Source organism: Gigantopelta aegis, chromosome 10 (genome assembly GCF_016097555.1).
Source record: "Gigantopelta aegis isolate Gae_Host chromosome 10, Gae_host_genome, whole genome shotgun sequence".
NCBI classification, from domain to species: Eukaryota; Metazoa; Mollusca; class Gastropoda; order Neomphalida; family Peltospiridae; genus Gigantopelta; species Gigantopelta aegis.
The window spans coordinates 49,550,170-49,571,735 of NC_054708.1; the positions used below are offsets into that span (position 1 = coordinate 49,550,170).

The window sequence follows — 21,566 nt, forward strand, 5'->3', positions numbered from 1 at the left end:
CCAAAAAAAAAAAAAAACCCAAACAAAACAACAGCATATTGGTTCTGTTGAACGTATTTAGAAGCCATTAAGCATTGATGTACTGAAAGAAGCGCCAGCCATCACAGCTGATAAACGATTTCAAGCACTGTTACATCATCACAAGTAAACTCGAGAATGTGTAAATGGCCATAGCAGAACCGTAGGTGTTACAGAGAAGTTAAAAGAAAAGAAAATAAACCCACTCCATCGACATATATACACAAGAGGTTATTGAAGGATAAACGGAGAGATAAACAAACAACTGAGACTGCACCCAAATCATAACTACACAATTTCCTTGGCTGGGGACAATTCTATTTTTAGACAGATTTGTGTGGAAGAACAGGACAGGTGGTTGTAATACCACCCGAGGATGATGGTGAGTGAAATCTCTCCAGCCCCACCCTATCAATAAAGCAGTAACCACATTTGCGGTAACTAAAGAGCAGTGGCGTAAAGAGGGGGTGGCACGGGAGCCATGCCCCCCCCCCCCCCCCCCATCATTTTTTTTTTTTTACTGTATTAAAGCTTATAAAATCATAAATACATACATAGTATGGGTTGGATCCCCAACCCAATAGGAGGTTGCCCCCCACCCCACCCCCCTCCATCTCAAATCTCAGTGCTAAAGATGTACCCAAATTAAGTAGAAAATTTATTTTAGTAACTTGTAGCAAACTAAAAGCAGTTTATTTCCCAAGCTCTAAGTGGTTCCAACTTTAAAATTTCAATATCAAAGTTGAAATAATGGCGGTTCCAGCCAAAAATAATTTTTGCTTCGAATCATAAAGTGTATACCTTCATCTATATGCCTATAACTAAACTGCAACAAAATAATTCCATTTACTAGTAGAGATTTTGTTATTTTGGGGGTGAATCTTGAGAGCGTGTCATACGCGTTAATTCAATTATATTGTGATACACACTACAATACAGGTTTGCTGTCTTACAATATATCGAAATACAGTTTTAATCGTATTGTTTCAGCCTTATAGTAACGATAGTAGCAGTAATATTATCTGTAGTAGTATGTAGTGGTAGTAGTAGTAGTAGTAGTAGTAGTAGTAGTAGTAGTAGTAGTAGTAGTAGTAGTAGTAGTAGTAGTAGTTGTTGTTGTAGTAGTAGTAGTAGTTGTAGTAGTAGTAGTAGTAGTGGTAGTCGTAGTCGTAGTGGTGGTAGTAGTAGTTCACTAGCCATGGGATCAGTTATTAAAAAAAATTACTAGCCATGATAAAAAATTCACTAACCCTACTTTACTCTAAGTTAATACACTTTTACTAAATAACAGTAATAATCAGATGTGTCACCAAAAGAGGGAGATAGAGCTTAAAAACACTAACACTGTGGCGTTGGGGTGGGAGCAGGATATTCATATCTACAAAGCAGACTTAACTGCAACATTTTACCCAAAACATTTCACTAGCCGTCGGGCATGGTAATAGTAGTTATTTTCTAGCCCAACACTGAATATCACTAGCCATGGGAGTGGGGCTACCATAATCTAGAAGCCCTGACTAGTAGTAGTAGTAGTGGTAGTAGTAGTAGTCGTAGTCGTAGTAGTAATCGTAGTAGTAGTAGTAGTAGTAGTAGTAGTAGTAGTAGTAGTAGTAGTAGTAGTAGTAGTAGTAGTAGTAGTAGTAGTAGTAGTCGTAGTAGTAGTAGTAGTATATGCCTTTCACCCTTGCAGTTCAAGCAGACTAATAATAAACGGCTTGGTGCGGGTGTGTAGTAATCCAATATACAGCAAAAAGGTATGGCCATTTGCAGCAATTTGCTTTCCATTAATCTTGCTTCTTTGCAATGGAGAATTAATGTTCTCAATTAAGTCGTCTCAGGAGAGTCTAACACTAGTCATTCTAAATTGTCTCGACCAGCGAGAAGCAGTCTTCAAATGAAAGCAATCTAGCTGTGGCTGTTGGGTTTGGGAGAACGGAATTAGGTAGCCATTAATGTGGAAAGGAATATAACATCTCAGCATATTTTGAACTACAACTATATCATAATTTGGTGTCTAACAATATATGGTTATTACGACATTTTGGTCTATTTCTCGTTCTAGCCAGTGCATCACGACACGACTGGTATATCAAAGGCCGTGGTATGTGCTATTCTGACTGTGGGGTGGTGTATATAAAAGATCCCTTGCTACTAATGGAAAAATGTAGCGGGTTTCCTCTCTAAGACTGTAATATATGTCAAAATTACCAAATGTTTGACATCCAACTGAACATATAAAAGTTCTTGTACTGGCTTTTAACGGCGCAGACCCTAGTTTTAACCCGTAAAAAATGGACACTAAATTTAGTTAATTTACAAACCTGTAACTCATTTGGATAAAGTTACAATAGAGTGAAAGAAGAGACTGTAACGTTAAAATAGGAAATATCTTAAAAAATAGACTAGAACTCGAATCAACAAACCGCTGATTCTCAGACGCACGTGCGTTTATAAAAATATGAATAATACAAATTTTGGTACTACAAACACCAGGATTACCAGAAACACTTCGGTTCTACGGAAATAGATAATCTAAAGAATAAAATATAAGTAATGTTTGATTTCAGTGATCATAAACGGCTCTAACAGTAAAAAAAAAAAAATCTGTACTGTTTAAAAACTAGGGTCTGTCCCTTTAAAACGTCACGCCTTTGTATTAATTTTTCGAACCACCTCGGTGGATCCATTCAGCCGATTGGGTTTTTTTCATTCCAACTAGTGCACCACAACTGGACAAAGGCCGTGGTATGTGTTTTCCTGTCTGTGAAAAAGATCCCTTGCTGCATTGGGGAATTTTTTTAGCGGGTTTCCTCTGATGACTACGAGTTATAATTACCAAATGTTTGACATCCAATAGCTGATGATTAATTAATCAATGTGCTCTAGTGATGTCGTTAAATAAAACAAACTTTAAAACAAAACAAACTTTATGTACATTTTATCTGGACTCTACACTGAACAGAAATACTATTTTAACTACTTTATCTTTATTCTTTTCCGATTGACCAGATACTTAGCAAAAACACCCCACAAACTCTTTATGGCGGATAACTGCCGCTTTCCTCACCTACCTCAAATAATGTTTATGGAACTTTTCAAAGTTTAGAAGTTTGCTTCAAGCCGTATCGTGAATGTATGAATGAATGTTTAACGACACCCCAGCACGAAAAATACATCGGCTATTGGGTGTCAAACTATGATAATGCAAACAAACAAGGTGATGATCAACATCAATATAAAAATTCAAGATTTAAATAAAAACAGTGTAAAGAACTGTGCAAAAATACAAATATCACAGATAGATACTGACGTTTACTCAAAATTTCAATTTGTGCTGTATTGGCCATTCTCAAAGAGAATGTTACACCCCTGCACCACGGTGAGGTTACAGCACGCGTATCGTTGATAAGAAGAGTAGTTGTATTATTTGTTCACCGTATCTATCTCAAATCTCATGTTAGATCAACTCTAAGAAATTGCTGGAAGAGAAATATTTGCCAAACATTCCTGCGATTAGGCGGGGAGGTGATATTTTATGTTTGCTGTTTGTTGTTGTTTGGGGTTTTTTTGCACATGCATGAACGTCTGCCTTTCAAAAACTCCGCCCAGTACGTAATAACTTTGCAGTATAACCCTGCTAGTTAAAATCACCTACTCTTGTTCCTTGGGTATTCTAGATTTTCCGTTTGACATAAAACACGTTTTTATCAACTGCAAACACTAAGACATCGGATTTGCCAAAAGTGATAATTTAAAGGGACTATCCCGAGTTTTCGGCGATTGTTAAAATGATGTCGACCAAATAGAGACTTTTTAATGACTGTAATTACATATTAAATATGTGTTTTAAAATAAAAGATCAGTGGCTGTATATTAAATGTGTTTCTGATCATCCTAGGTCCAACTTCATTTTATTTCCTTTTTTTTTTTTTTTTTTCATACATGCGAAATTATTGGGATACCAAATCCAGTTTGCGCTACTTGCAAATATTAGAACGGTGAAAAACGCCTTGAATATACAGACACTGGTATTCTAAACAAGAAAATATATTTAATAAGTAACACTAATTGTTAAAAAAAGAAGAAGAAGTCGAAAACAGCTTACAATGCAGTAAACTCGAGAGAGTCTCTTTATGCAAATAATTGTTAGTAATATGTGATTTACAAGTTTTAATATTTGCCTGGGGAGTAGTCAGAGAGGTAAAAACGCCGAGAAAAACTTATACCTGTAAAATAAATATCAGTGCCATGGAAAAAATAAAATAAATCTGGGGAAATTCTAGATGAGACAAGCGCCTCGTCTGCCTCATGCTGGCTACGCCATTGTTTGTAATAGCCGAAATTATTATTATTATTTTACACTATTCTATAACTAGAGTTAGTATCTTTAATTGCAGTCTCTGCAAGTATTGTTCTGTTGACAGATAAATCCGTGTTTCTTACCTTGTTTTCGTCAAACACGTTGAAGACGAAAGAGGCAAATTTGCTGGGGTCGCCGCATGGAAAGAACTGTTGGTAGATTTTCGTAAAACCCTAAACATAAAAATAAAATCGATAATAAATTGATTATAGTTGCTGTTGTATTGGCTCATCCCATTCGACTTGCGTGTGAAATTCCCTTTTGCCTTTCACAGTAATGATTTTAACAGTCGAATTTTGGAAAAACCTAAATCAGCAGTCGGCAACACATACTCGATTTCATACATATAGCGTCGGTGGGCCCACTGGGCTATTCCTCGCTCCATCCAGTGCACCACGACTGGTATATCAAAGGCATTGGTATGTGTTATCCTTATGTCTGTGGGATGGTGCATATAAAATACCCCTTGCTGCTAATCGAAAAGAGTAGCCCATGAAGTGGCGACAGCGGGTTTCCTCTCAATATCTGTGTGGTCCTTAACCATATGTCTGACGCCATATAACCGTAAATAAAATGAGTTGAGTGCGTCGTTAAATAAAACATTTCTTTCTTTTTTCAAAGATCCCTTATTGTAACATGGATTTCTGTTATGGTATGCCAGTGCGTCGAGGAGTCATCGATATTGCTATCATGTCCCTAAACGGCAATGCGTGAATTTTCTATTAGCCGACTACTCAAGTCTGCAGCAGAAGGTGTTATAACTAAGTACAATAGACCATCGACACGGGTCCACTTTAAAATGGAATTTAAGAATGGAAGATACATGGTTCGCATCCTGTTACTGGAATCCGGAGTGGGTTTTTTAAATGGATTCAACGGTGGGGTAAAAGCCGATTACTGACTTGTCGCTCGGTAACCATTAACCCACGGCCATATATTGGACAAACATTTCAGATAGCTGAGATATGTACCCAAAGATATCATGTTTGAACCTTAATTGGATATAAACATGAAAATAAATTAAAATGGAATGAATGAATGCATGAATGAATGAATGAATGAAAGAGTGAATGAATGAATGAATGAATGAATGAATGAATGCATGAATGCATGAATGAATGAAAGAGTGAATGAATGAATGAATGAATGAATGAAAGAGTGAATGAATGAAAGAGTGAACGAATAAATGAATCCAACATCGATCTGAGGGAAAGAAAAGTTAAATGTGGTCAAAAAATAACGTAAACAGATTTAAAATAAATTTTAACTTTATTACAAAAAAAATAAAATAAAAATAAAAATAAAATAAAAAATAAAAAATAAAAAACTGAGTGTTTTGGGGAAAATGTGTCTTAACATTCATCGTACCGAGTGTTCTTGCTCCCCTGTAACAAAAGTAGTTTGTGTCCTATGAATCACTGTGGGAAACTCAGATGAAATCATAGACTTGGCACAAAGACAAATATCATTTATCATCAAGTGCGTTTGGTGAAAGTGAGGGAATTCCAACGAGAAAACTGTGTCTAGAACGCGATTCTGTCTGGCACGAGTGTTTATCGATGTACAGAATATGAAACACAATTACAGAAAAACGTTTATGAAAACACAACCAATCTTCCGAGTGTTGCGACTAAACGACGTTATGTACGGCTGCGATATCCCCTTCTCTTGGACTTGCACTCGCCAAAATAAAATGAAAGAGATGTTGACATCTTTTTGAACACAAAAGAAACAGCAATATTTTCAACTTTAACTCTTTTTTATTATCCTACCATCATTGTATTTATTGGCAGAATATGCTGAATAAATCAAATGTATCTTTTGTTAAATATTACAGTATAAAATCCGCCAAACGCATGTCCAGCGATTTATGCAGAAGGGTTCTAGACTGTGGCGAGGGAAGTTTCTAGGGTATCGAGTCATGCTCCCCCGGAATATAATTTTAAGTTGCTATGAACAGGGGGAGGGGGTCGACTGTCTACACACACACACACACACACACACACACACACACACACACACACACTCTCTCTCTCTCTCTCTCTCTCTCTCTCTCTCTCTCTCTCTCTCTCTCTCACACACACACACACACACGCAATCACACACACAGTCTTACACACACACACACACACAGTCAACACTCTCTCTCACACACACACACACACACACACACACACACACACTAACACACACACACACACACACACACATCATCATCATCATCATCATCATCATCATCATCATCACCATCACCACCACCACCACCACCACCCTGCATAAGCGCCTCTAGCAATATCACTGCGTGTCTACAACAGGTGGGGTTTTTTTTTTTACAGTGTTGTGATGCCAACAATGATCCACACCCTCGCATGACTGGCCTCGACGGCGCCATGGTGATGTCATCCGATTAGGACTGGTGTCTATATAGCTATTATAGCTACTGCGTCGGCGCCATAATGATGTCATCCGATCAGGACTGGTGTCTATATAGCTATTATAGCTACTGCGTCGGCGCCATGGTGATGTCACCCGATCAGGACTGGTGTCTATATAGCTATTATAGCTACTGCGTCGTATGAGACCACCACTAATGAATGAGACCACCACTAGAGTTAGTCATGAGGTAGGTATCGACCACATACACACCAACAACTGCTTTACGACTAGTCTAGCAAAGACCTCATCTTGGTATTAATTGGGGTGGGACGTAGCCCGGTGGTAAAGCGCTCGATTGATGCGCGGTCGGTCTAGGATCGATCCCCGTCGGTGGGCCCATTGGGCTATTTCTCGTTCCAGCCAGTGCACCACGACTGGTATATCAAAGTCCTGTCTATGGGATGGCGCATATAAAAGATCCCTTGCTACTAAGGTTTCCTCTCTTAGATTATATGTCAAAATTACATAAATGATTGATATCCAATAGCCGATGATTAAACATCAATGTGCTCTAGTAGTGTCGTTAAACAAAACAAACGTTTGGTATTAATCTGTAAACAGAATTTCATATACACCCGTGTAAGAGATGACCCGTTGTAGATAAATATCGTCTCCAACATATATTGGAAATAGGTTTCGGGACTTGTGACCGATTGTTCCACGGTGATTACTCAGCCCTAAGTTCAGCCAGAAAACGTTTCGCTGACGTTCGCGAACTATTTGATTGATTCCTGACGTGGTCATTTGGTTTAACATGAGGCGCCTAAACCAGTCTAGCGGACGTTTTTCCGCTTGGTCTGTTTGAACGCAGATCCGGTCACCAGAGCCATAATATCCACTGAACTAAGGACGTCCAAAATTGATTGTTCTGTGACGTGTAAGGTAACGTGAAACTGATTACTGTGTGACGCGTAAATTAACTACTGCGCGAGTGGTGTAAATACGTTTTAGTTATAGAAAGACGTTTAAATCTATTTTAAACCTGCTTTTTGAAGATGTGTAAGAAATAGAATACTAAATTCGTGTCAGTTAGATATCATTTATCTTACAACACGTTGTTTAAAAACATATTATCCAACCAGCTTTCGCTCGTTGGATACGTTTTTAAAAAACACGTTATAAGATAAATGATATCTAACGGCCACTCTTGTACTATTCTCCACCTATGTGTCATCAGCAAGTCTCTCTTTGTCTCTCTCTCTCTCTCTCTCTCTCTCTCTCTCTCTCTCTCTCTCTCTCTCTCTCTCTCTTTCTGACTATCTTTCTTTTTATCGGTCTTTCTTTTTCTTAATGTTAGTGCTTTTTTTAATTAGGTATTGGAATCAAATAGAAGGCTATACGAAAAGTTATTTCCACTTTTTAGAATGACACTTTTACGGACGGTTGTATGCAGAATAATTTTTATTTCATTTCAAAATTTGGTCATGAAGTAACAGTCGTGAAACACGTTTCATTTATTATCTACATGGTTTTAAAATAAAATAACCCATGTCGCTAAAAAAAAAAAAAAAGAAGATAAAAATACAACACCCATAAATCATATTGCTTCCAATGAATTTTCAGTTAATTATTTAGACTATATGTCACAAGTATTAATTTATAACCAAAAGTTTAAATGATGTCGCAATCATCATGTTTGTAGCTGAATTGCCAAAATTTACTCGTGCCAGCCAGTGCTTCACAACTGGTGTAACATAGGCAGTAGTATGCATGTATTATCCTGACTATGGGATGATCCATATACAAGTTCCCTTGCTGTTAATCGAACATAATAGCCCATGGAGAGGCGACAGCGGGTTTCCTCTCTCGTTATCAGTGTGATCCTTAACCATATATTACCATATGTAGTTCGTCATATAGCCTAACCGAATATAAAACATGTTGAATGCATGCGTCATTAAATAAAACATTTCTTTCTTTCTTTCTTTCTTTGCCCCAATTTAAACAATATGATGTAACCTCTTTTTCCTTTCTTTTTATTATTATTATTATTATTTTTTTTTTTTTTTTTTTTTTTTTTTTTGCGTGCTCGGCGATTTTTTTTCACTGACAATGTCAGACTGACTGAATCCGTTTTGGGACGATTTCGATGGGTTTATGTTTGGCACATTCTATTATTCCGGACGGCACGCTATCGCAATATCGACGTTTTCGTTCTCCATGTTTATAACCTAATGATCTACATGCAAGACACTCTGGAGCATGCACATGTCAGAGAAGGCCATTGTCGGTGATCTAGAGATAACTCAAATAACTTGTGCTTCTAGTGTGTAGTAGGAAAAATAATGCAAGCCTAAGGTAATTATAGCAGTCAGAGGCGAATCTAAGGGGGGGGGGGCAGGGGCCCGGGCCCCCCTAATTTTAACACACAACAAATTGACATTGATTTTCAAAGTTTAATAAAAAAAATAAAAAATAATGGCAGACATGAGAAGGGGATTACTCTGTACATGTCCGAAACAGTATCTCTGGGAATCCACCTGAAACATGTACATAGAGGTTGGCAAAATGTCAGTATCGGTTATGACCACCACGAGCCCTGATGACAACTTGACAACGGCGACGCATGGAAGCAATCAAACGTTGCACAACACGTTGTGGAATGTTATGCCACTCATGCTACAGTGCCGTAAGAAGTGGTGGAAGTGTCTGGGGTGGTGTATTCCTCCGGCGCACACGCTGATTAAGTGCATCTGATAGATGTTCTTTTGGGTTTAAATCTGGCGAACGGGAAGGGCAAGGTATGTCTGGACGTTGTGGCGCTGCAGAAACACCTGACTAACACGTGCAACATGTGGTCTGGCATTGTCATGCGGATACATTCCACCGTTGACGTTCATGTGCGGAATGACGTGATGCTGCAGGATCTCGTCTCGATATCTGATGCCCCTCAGTGCACCTGCCACATACACAAGAGCCTTCCTACCATCATGATGGATTCCTGCTCACACCATGACACTGCCACCACCAAAACGGTAGACTTGTTGCACGCAGGTTGGAGCATAATGTTCCCCTCGACGTCTATGGACACGTGTGCGTTCATCAGCACGTGACAGGAGAAAACGAGACTCATCTGAGAACAAAACATTCCTCCACCTGGCACGTGTCCATCTCACCCTCTGCTGGCACTACTGCAGATGCTCTGCTAAGTGACGTGGGGTCAAAACGTTACGTCGCACTGGTCTTCTGGGGAAAATTCCTGCCTCCCTCAGCCGATTTCGAACTGTCTGGTCAGAAATTCTACGTAGTCTAGGGATTTATGTCGCTGTGGTTGTTGCTGTTGTGGTTTGATTTTGAAAATGACGCAACAGGATGTATCGATCTTGAGCGGCATTGGTTACTCTGCGGACGACCATTAACACTTTGAGTGGTGTTGTACCGTGCCCATAAAATAGAGATGGTATATCTGGGGACGCCAAAGTGCCACAGCTTGTTGAGTTGTCCCTGCTTGCAATCTCCCAATGGCATTATTGCGTTGAGCTGACGTCAATCTTGGCATTATTGCGTTACCTACAGCGTCGTTATGGGTCTGTTTGAATCACTGTTGATGTGACTTTTTATGCCCCACCAACGGAAGGTTCGGCATACAGAGTTACAGAACTTCACGATGCACGTGCTTCTCTGAGGATTGCGTTTTTGCGTTTTAGTACAAACATTCACTATGGTTACGTTTATGCGAATCGAACGTGTTATATAGTCTTTTTGCATCACCATTCGCTCACTGACTTGATTGTCTTTACGATGTCTTTGGTTCTGTAAAAATAATCTCATACTGTTATTTTTACCAATGCCAATTTTTTTTTTTGTAAGAGAAATTTCCAAAACATTGATTTCAGTTTGGTTTGACGTAACGTCAAACCAAACTGAAATCATTTACAAAAAAAAAAACCCATCTTTATAGGAGGATGGGACGGACTATAAGTTATTTGAAGCAGTAAAACAAGCATAAGTTACACGAAGGAGACATACTTATTACAAGCCTAAGTCATTTGTAGAAGGAATACAAACCTATGTTACTTGTAATAGTCGTAATGCAAGCCTATGTTACTTGTAATAGTCGTAATGCAAGCCTATGTTACTTGTAATAGTCGTAATGCAAGCCTATGTTACTTGCTTTAGTAATGCATTAGTAAATTGCATAAAGCATAGTGACAAGTCGCTTGTAGCAGTTAACGCGAGCTTAAATTACTTGTAGAAGTAATGCAAGTCTATGTTACCAGTATAGCAGTATAGCAGTAACACAAGCCAGTTAAACATCTAATATGTGCCTATCTGATTAGTAACGCTAACACGCACGTGCACGAGTTTATATATATACGTAAACGTACACATCTCTCTCTCTCTCTCTCTCTCTCTCTCTCTCTCTCTCTCTCTCTCTCTCTCTCCCCACACACAACCACACACACAGTACAACAGAACACAACACAACACAACACACCACAACACAAATTGAAAACAAATTGTAGCATAAACTAATCTAATTAAAATTAGCTCCACTATTACATGTGGATCTAACAGCAGCCAGTTGGAGCTCATGTCCACCAATCAAAACCTTACTTGCAGAATCATGCCAGTGATTTAAAAATAATTTGAAAACATTCCGAATTATCCTGAGGGTATACGACATGTTTCGTGTGAATTACGAATGCCTTAAAACATGTTTTATTTTATAAAATAAATAATTTGTAATGTAAAACTGAAGACTGATTTAGTTAGTTTTTTTAAAATAAATAAATAATTTTTAATGTAAAATTGAAGACTGATAACCCATCCCGTACGTATTGGTATGTTTCGCTGTACTGCGGCCACTAAAATAGACTCGCCCGATATTTTTAGAATTTGTATGCTCCCAAATAACGTTATAAAAGGCGAAGTGTGATTGGTCAATATTTAAATTATTATTTACAGACGAAATGTTACCTCTACATTGGAGACTACGCAGTGTTGTTAGCAATCTGATTAAAATTAGTTCTACTGGTCTAAATAAGGCATTCGTAATTCACATGAAACATATCGTATACCCTCAGAATAATTCGGAATGTTTTCAAATTATTTTTAAATCACTGGCATGATTCTGCAAGTAAGGTTTTGATTGGTGGACATGAGCTCCAACTGGCTGCTGTTAGATCCACATGTAATAGTGGAGCTAATTTTAATTAGATTGTCCATAAACGAGGCTTTTTGGCGAGCTAAAAGGGTCAACTTACTTATATAGTGGCACTAAAGGCTAAATATTCTCAGCTGTGGCAAATTAGTTTTATAGGGCTAGATTTTCACAGCTGGTGCAAATTAATTTTATAGACTATCAGATGACTGGAGAAGAAAGCACCAACTGTTAGTTCCAGACAGATCAGCCAAAGGCATGTTGAGTACTTTTTCAAATACTCTTCCCGAAGCCAACGCGATCACTTGTTTTTATCAGCCTCCTTTTAGTTTGTTGTCTTTGGTTATTTACATAGCAATGTTTTCGCTGGGTCTACTATATATAAACCTGTCGAAACTGTAATGGTTTGGAAAAAAATCACCCTAGAAGCATGCAGTTCAGGTTCAGGTTAACAACAGGTTGTGTTGTGTTGATCCACGTGTACGTAAACAATATATTAAGGCGTGTTTACATGTTTAATTAGCATTATCTGTAATTATATTATTTATATAAAGGTCAACAGGTCAGGTCAGGTCATAGGGTTTTACGTGCACATTCAGAACAAGCTGTTGTAGCGCACGCCTGTCGTGGGCACAGGAGCCGGCCTTGACAGGAAAGGTGGGGGGGGGGGGCAAGGAGGGACCGCCTGCGCTGGCAGGTGCAAGGGAGCACCAGCGGGAGGGGTGGTGGTGGTGCTATGGAATTTCAATCTAATTAAAATTAGCTCCACTATTACATGTGGATCTAAAGACAGCCAGTTGGAGCTCATGTCCACCAATCAAAACCTTACTTGCAGAATCCTGCCAGTGATTTAAAAATAATTTGAAAACATTCCGAATTATCCTGAGGGTATACGACATGTTTCGTGTGAATTACAAATGCCTTAAAACATGTTTTATTTTATAAAATAAATAATTTGTAATGTAAAACTGAAGACTGATTTAGTTTTTTTTAATTTTATAAATAAATTAATACTTTTTAATGTAAAATTGAAGACTGATAACCCACCCCATACGTATTGGTATGGTTCGCTGTACTGCGGTCACTAAAATAGACTCGCCCGATATTTTTAGAATTTGTATGCTCCCAAATAACGTTATAAAAGGCGAAGTGTGATTGGTCAATATTTAAATTATTATTTACAGACGAAATGTTACCTGGACATTGGGGACTACGCAGTGTTGTTAGTTTTAAATCACTGGCAGGATTCTGCAAGTAAGGTTTTGATTGGTGGACATGAGCTCCAACTGGCTGTCTTTAGATCCACATGTAATAGTGGAGCTAATTTTAATTAGATTGATGGAATTTGAATGGAGCTGTTAATGCCAAAGAGAAAGTGGTGCGCATTTTGCTGAGGAAATTTGGCGCAATTTTGAACGGTCGGTCGAAAGGTAAATATGCGAGCTAGTGTAGGTTTTGAATCGAGAATAGCTCGTTAGTGGGTCGAGAGTAGCTCGTTAATTATAGACCTTCGTGTTGCTGGTTATCTCCCTAGGTTGTCCGTAGGGTCCTTATAAGGACCTGACCTCTTCTGGTCGTGGCATGACAACCAGGTCAACAGTGGATCCAGGTTGTCTTAAACAAGCGCGTAGGGGTGGAATAGTGGGGGTGGGGTGGGAGGGGGGTGCTCAAGTTCAGCAAAAACAGGCGGCAATGAAGATTTCTTGAATTTCTGAAATCATATAACCCTAAAATTAATCAATAATTTTAATTGTATAAAAAACAGATGAGAATTTGTCTCTACAGAATCTGCCATAGAAACTTCGAGCAGATATAACGATCTATAATACTTTTCTTTCTTCTTTTTTTTTTTTTTTTTTTTTTTTTTTTTTTTTTTTTCTGAGTGACAAGCAGACTGTACCATGTCAAACAGAATCCCATAGGCAACAATGTTAACGCATGTGTCTAAAATATATGAACGGTATATATGGAAGCATGTATTAAGTACAACACTTTTTTCAAGTGAAAGAATGTGGAACCTTTCATGGCACATTTTGGATATAACAGGATATTATTAAACCACCCTTAGTTCTGCAGTGTTTAGCTTCACAGTTGTCTCAAACATGTTACGAGGGCACTTGGCAGAGTGGAACTGGATGAAATAAAATTCAATTATTGCATGGATTTATTGGTCAGATGAAACGTTTCTGTTCCATCCAATGCGTCAGAACTAATGTATTATACAGGTTTCAATGCACCAAATCAATTCCTATTGCCGATAATGTTAACGTTACTGATAAAACTGATATAAACAGGCGGTACACCAATTTTAAAAAAAGAAAAGACGTAAAACCTCACATTTAATCTACCTGTAAGCAAATACAGGGTCACATTCCTTTTAAGAGCTTTTTGGTACCATGCAACCTGATGACACACTATGTTTAACCTCTTGGATGACCTTGACCGTCTTACTCTGTGATCGAATTTAAATAATACATGTATCTGCCTGTACAACTTTTGTTGTTGTTTGTTTGGGTGTGTGGGGGGGGGGGGGGGGGGAGGAGAGAGACTGAGTGTGTGTGTGTGTGTGTGCGTGCGTGCGTGTGTGTTGTTATTGTTGTTGTTTGCACATTAGACAAGGTTACGTATTAGTTAATCCATGTTTGTTATGTTTAAGTATAGAAAAGCATGAAACCTTTTCAACAAAAAACAAATAAAAGAAAAACAACATTGTAAAAGAAGAGGTAGAAGAAGGAGAAGACGGGAGGAAGGAAGGAAGTTTTTATTTTACATTTTAATTTTGGTTATATGGCCTCGGACCACACAGATAATGAGAGGGGAAACCCCTACCGCCACGCAAAGGGTTACTGTTTTCGATTAGCAACAAGGGATTTTTTTTATATGCAGCAAGGAATCTTTTTATATGCAACATCCCACAGACAGGATAGTACATATCACGGCCTTTGTTACACCAGCTGTGTGGAATGAGAAAGTAGAAGAAGAAGAAGGAGAGGAAGAAGAAGAAGACGAAGAAGATTAAGACGAAGAAGATTCTTGTTGATAACCAAGTTGATAAGATCATCGATTGCTCCACGACTTATATATCACATGTTGTGGTATGTGCTATCTTACCCGTGGTAAAACACACACACATGGTCCTACACTGCTCGCTAGTAACAACAGTAGTCTACATAGGCGGCAGTGAGCTGCCTCTTTCACACTAACCCATTGACCTCTGACCTGGGCAGGAGAGATGCTGGGCCAGGACAGCGTGCTTGGACTCTCTTCTATTTACGCATACGTGTAAATAAGTTACCCTTATAATTATCGTTGAAATGCTATATGGCAAGTTTACCAGAGCAATCCATGAAGGTTTTTTTTTAGTTTGATTTACATTTACGGAGAGTAATACAGCAAAAATCGGAACGTATGGTGCGAGTAGGTAAATCTAAACGCATTCTTCCCAGCACTCCACTGACGTTTAGGAGAGTGAAATATCGCACACCTGCAATTTATATCAGCGTGGCGAATACACCACATTCTACACTATATATCGTAAAAATGTTTAAATGGGTCCTATACTTAGGCCTATCAGTGATAACGGTTTCAAATATGTTTTTCGTTTCGTGTTAATAGTTCACAGAAATAGTTTGCTTACCGCAACTCCATAGGGGCCGGTTAACAAATACGTTTCGCAAAACTTAAAAAATTTTTTACACTCCCATTTAACGCCAAGACCAATCCATCGTTTTAAATTACGTTTAAGGCTTGTTAACCCCCTCCCTACGATTACAAATAGGAAACTTCTTGAGGGTTGCATATCCCAGAATCTCTACCTAAGCTAAACTAAACATGTTTGTCATGCCCACGTGAAAATCTCCATCTCTGGGCCCGTCCCTTATATATAAAACACCTGAGTAACCTAAGCCGGATGTTTACTTTGATTATTTATTCATATGGAGAGTGTAGGTTTTCACAACAACACATATCTAATACATCATGCTGGCATATTCAGCGAATAAGTGCACTTATAAACTGCCGATGCTGCGAAGCTCCCCTACGTTCGTTTAAAAAAAAGAAAAAAAAAAGAAAAAGCTTGCGTACATCTACGTAAACGGTCTGTGCTCGTTACTAACCGATATCGCATCGCAGTGATAACGCACGCTTATCTCTATTCATTCGTGTTCTAATTCGGGCTAAATGGGTTCCTTGTCATCGCTGAGGAAACTAGCTGAACTCTTCAGTGGATTTATAACGCCTGCACGTGAAGATAGGACACCTTCCTTTCTTTTATGTAATCTAATTAGCACCTAATTACTGTTAAAAAAAGAAGAAGATAATCAGGCGTGTGTGAAAGGGGAAGGTTTTGTGGGTCGAAACCTCTACCTGCCCAAGCAACTTTTTTCTTTTCTTTTTTTTTTCAATATATTTTCAGAAAAAAAGAAGAAGAAAGAAATGTTTTATTTAACGACGCACTCAACACATTTTATTTATTGTTATATGGCGTCAGACATATGGTTAAGGACCACACAGATTTTGAGAGGAAACCCGCTGTCGCCACTACATGGGCTACTCTTCCGATTAGCAGCAAGGGATCTTTTATTTGCACTTTCCACAGGCAGGATAGCACAAACCATGGCCTTTGTTGAACCAGTTATGGATCACTGGTCGGTGCAAGTGGTTTACACCTACCCACTGAGCCTTGCGGAGCACTCACTCGGGGTTTGGAGTCGGTATCTGGATTAAAAATCCCATGCCTCGACAGGGATCCGAACCCAGTACCTACCAGCCTGTAGACCGATGGCCTACCACGACACCACCGAGGCCGGTATATTTTCAGAAGGAACACGATTCGACCCCCTCTCCCCCTCCCCTTATAAACTTCGCTTGCCACATAAATTACTCATACGTGTCTGTTCAAACACACACAAAAAAAAAAAAAAAAAAAACCCATTACATTTTTATTGCATTGTTAGTGGTTTTGAGATACAATTATAGATATAACGGACTAGGTCAAAATGGGTAAACTAATTCAACTGCGTATCCAATAGGTTTTCATTAAAGAATGCCAAATTAACATTCTTATCCGAAGTCTTCAATAACATTCCTCTCTGAAATCTTCAATAAAGAAAACAGAAAAGCGATATTAAAAAAGTAGGTCAGAGACGTCAAATGAACATTCTTGTAATTGAAAAGCAACTCAGAACTAGGCCCTGTTCGAGGTTCATACAGATTCGGTCGAGGACCAGCCTTTGAGGTTATTGTCCATAATAGTAATAATAATAATAATAATACAAAATTAATAACACTTCTGTCTACAATTTGATGATACAAATTGTTCTCTTGAATACCCACCCTCTTGTTTTCACAATAGCCAGGCTTAAAATAAAAACATTTACCAGTGCAGCTGAACTAGTTGAAGTTACCTGAAAGAAAAATTACAATGGCGCACCCTTCTACAAGCGAATTTTCTTCTCTTTATTATAAAAAAAAAAAAAAAAAAAAAAAACCCAAACAATTCCGGGGAGCGTAGCTCGACCCCCACCCCACCGTACAAACTACGCTCGCCACAGTCTAGATCCCCCATTGATAAATTCCTGCACAAGTGCCTGTTCTAAAATCTAGCAGAAACATCTTGCAACCGTTACAGCTGGATAGATTCCATAGCTTATAGCTTATAAACCATCAACATTTAAATTAACGCAACTGCTGTCCAGCGACAATTCAAAACAGCTAATTAAATTGTGTAAGTATTTGAACACTGCTACCACGCATAGAACAGACGACATTGATACACGACATATGTTATTATATTGTATATTATTGCTATGCATGTATTACCCATTTACTATAGAATTTTATCGATTGTACATACCATTCCCCGCAATGTGCACATCATATTATTTTATACATAAATATGTTGTATGCCTACAAAATGTATATTTTTTGGCAAAAATAAAATGTGTGTTTATTATCCTACACCACAACCTTATAGTTCATCTTTTTAATTTACACTAAGAAACACACCAGAAGTGGATTCAAATGGCGTGAAAGTGTGCCATTCTTCTTAGAAAACATTTAAACGTGAAATGTAGATGCATGTGTTTGCCATACTTAAAAATAAATCATGTCGGTGCTTGTTGTTATTTTGTTATAAACAGATCAGGAATTAGTTTTGTTATACAAGTCAACGTGGTATCATAAATAAACACTGCTTCGCAAAACCTGTATCGTCTTCATTTTCAATAAACAAACAAGCAGAGAAAACACACACAACAAAAAATGGCTCAACGTAACTGAACAATTAAAAACAGATTATTCTTTTAGAAAAGGTTTTCAAGTGAAATTCCTCAGAGGGGTAAGTGCGTCCTCTGCCCCATTCCATGGAGAACCGTGAACACAAAGTCGTGTACTTAAATATGTTACTGCAATCAGGCATGTTTTCGTGATCTCGAGTTTCGGCTCATGCTCGTACTGGAACACCAGAATCGGAAGTCAAGGAACGTACGGTTGAAACATAAAAAAACACCAGTGAAATAAATGTCTGTACCAGACCGATGGCCCACACACGACTGAAACATTAAAGTTAAAGTGTGTTTTATTTAACGACACCACTAGAACACATTGATTTATTAATCATCGGCTATTGGATGTTTAACCTTTGGTAAATTTTTAACAAATAGTCTTAAGAGAAAAACCTGGCTACATTTGTTTTCCATTAGTAGCTAGAGATCTTTTATATGCACCATTTCACAGACAGAATAACACATACAACAGCCTTTGATATAATAGCCGTGGTGCAATACTGGAACCGTAAAAATAGCCTAATGGGACAACCTACGGGCATCGATCCTGGGGGCGAGACGTAGCCCAGTGGTACAGCGCTCGCTCGATGCGCGATCGGTGTGGGATCGATCCCCGTCGGTGGGCCCATTGGGCTATTTCTTGTTCCAGCCAGTGCGCCACAACTGGTATATCAAAGGCCGTGGTATGTACTACCCTGTCTGTGGGATGGTGCATATAAAAGATCCCTTGCTGCTAATCGAAAAGAGTAGCCCATGAAATGGGGACAGCGGGTTTCCTTTCTCAATATCTGTGTGGTCCTTAACCATATGTCTGACGCCATATAACCGTAAATACAATGTGCTGAGTGCGTCGTTAAATAAAACATTTCTTTCGTTCTTTCTTTCTTTCTTTCGACTAACTGCGCATCATGCAAGCGCTTTGTCACTGGGCTACGTCCTATCTGACGTAAAAATTAATGTAAACTTTTTTAAAAACCGTCTCAGCTTTCATCACGTGCTTTCAACACATATTTAAATTGTGTTTAAATAAACATTGTTAGGACCTACACGTGTACATGTCAGATGAGATTAACTATTTGTATCTGCAATAACTAGCACATCTTTGATGAATTATCTGTATTAATTGGGTCACAGATCATATCTACCACACCGGAATACTAAACAACCATGTGTTGTAGGCCTATATTATTTTTAAATGAACAACATAATAGTATGCAATGTCAGAGGCGGATCCAGGATTTTGTAAAGGGGGGGATCACAAAATTATATTTTAAAAAGGCAATTTGAGTTTGTTGAAGGAAATGAGCCGATCTCCCAAGGAGAGTTTTGGGGCATGCTGTTAAGAAAAGTTCAAAATAAAGGTGCTCAAAGACGCGTTTTCATGGCAAGTTAGTGTTGTATATTATGGATGATGAATTAAAAAAAAAAGTCATTTAAAAGGGCACTGCAAATAAGCAGGGTTTGAGTCACGACATCCATGTGACCCCCTCTGGATCCGCCAAATGCAGTATGAATATTTCTGGATTTAAATAATAAACAGTCTGTCACCAGATGTTCTATATACGGTAAGTTAAAAAGGCTTGGGAATAAACTTAAAAAGCAGCTATAGATAAAAGACCAGATAGATAAACGTGCAGGTAAAAATCTCTTGTTTTGCAATATTAAAATAAACCGTAAACACTGCTTTACGAAAAGACCATGCGAAAGTGCGAAAGGACAGAGACAGTGTGTGTGAGAGAGAGAGAGAGAGAGAGAGAGAGAGAGAGAGAGAGAGAGAGAGAGAGAGAGAGAGAGACTAAGAGAGAGGGTGAATGGGGGAAAGAAAAAGACGGAGAGGGAAAGAGACAGACGACAGAGAGATAGACAAAGAGAGAGGGTAAATGGAGAGAGAGAGAGAGAGAGAGAGAGAGAGAGAGAGAGAGAGAGAGAGAGAGAGAGAGAGAGAGAGAGAGAGAGAGAGAGAGAGGAGGGAGTATGCAGGAGGGAAGATAGACAAGACTAAATGTGAAGAAGAGACAGAAAGTGAAAGAGAGAACCAAACTTAGATAAAAAGCACCCCAGTAAAAAATATTAAAAACCGTGGGTAAAAAATAAAGCAAATCTTATTTTGTAGTCATGACTTGACGCACGGAAGATGTGTGTTTTCTAACATCACTGAGTTTTGTATATACAACACTGGTCAGGTGTACGTATCACGAACGTTATTTTTACTCCATCGCTGTAACACTGCAAGTCAGAGGTTTACGTTCAGAATGTTAACAGGAGCGCTGTGCAAGAGATAAGTCAGTTCATAGAAACTTCGCCTCTAGCCAGGTTTGTGTTTGCAAATGTAGCATAAAATCGCAGATCACTAATACGACAGTATTCCAGGCTTCACGTGGCCACTTGACACCCATAAGCTGTACTTCACAAAAGCATCAACTCTGCTCTTCAGTTCTCGGTAATTGGTGATTGTTTGCAGTTTAGTACAACCCGGCTCTTCGCAGTTCTCGGTAATTTGGTGATTGTTTACAGTTTAGTATCGTAATCTGCTAAAATAACGAGTTTTCTTAATGAACCGTTTGTGAAAACATCATGCCTGATATGATATCATACGGAAATAACACACGAATGTATGTTATCGATTTAACAACATACGATTGACTGCTTCTGAGTAATGACCCGCAACCATATACCATCCAATGAAATAAGCACGATTAAAATGGACTCTTCTATAGCGTAAAGAGCGGGACGTAGCCCAGTGGTAAAGCGCTCGCTCGATGCGCGGTCGGTCTGGGATCGATCCCCGTCGGTGGGCCCATTGGGCTATTTCTCGTTCCAGTCAGTGCACCACGACTGGCATATCAAAGGCAGTGGTATGTAATACCCTGTCTGTGGGATGGTGTATATAAAAGATCCTTAGCTGCTAATCGAAAAGAGTACCCCATGAAGTGGCGACAGCGGGTTTTCTGTCTAAATATCTGTGTGGTCCTTAACCATATGTCTGACGCCATATATCCGTAAATAAAATGTGTTGAGTGCGTCGTTAAATAAAACATTTCCTTCCTTCCTTCTATAGCGTATAAGTGAACCTGAAACTGATTAGGCCTACTTTGTGACGCATAAGTAAGCGCCGTAAGTAAGTTTTAGTTGAAAAAGAAGTACCCGTATATATATTTTTTAAACCTGGTGGGGGTTTTTCGAATATGTAAGAAATATGATAAACTACATCATTTGTCCTATTGGACTGTATTAAACGGGCACTCTACCACTCAACCGAGCTGTCTTGGACACAACTCTCCGGCCAAGTCGGAGGTTGTGTCTATGACAGGTGTGCATCAACGGACCTTCTATGGTGAAAGCATGCCAAACATTAGGCCTTCCC

The 21,566-nt window shown here is 38.7% G+C and overlaps 1 protein-coding gene across 1 annotated transcript in view; it reads right to left on the minus strand.

The window, feature by feature from the left end:
• Positions 1 to 21,566, minus strand: part of LOC121384529 (neuronal calcium sensor 1) — a 43,769-nt gene that overhangs the window by 6,824 nt on the left and 15,379 nt on the right. The window contains exon 4 of the mRNA XM_041514959.1: positions 4,462 to 4,551. Within this exon, the coding sequence (XP_041370893.1) occupies positions 4,462 to 4,551 (90 nt within the window). The remainder of the gene's footprint in view (positions 1 to 4,461; positions 4,552 to 21,566) is intronic.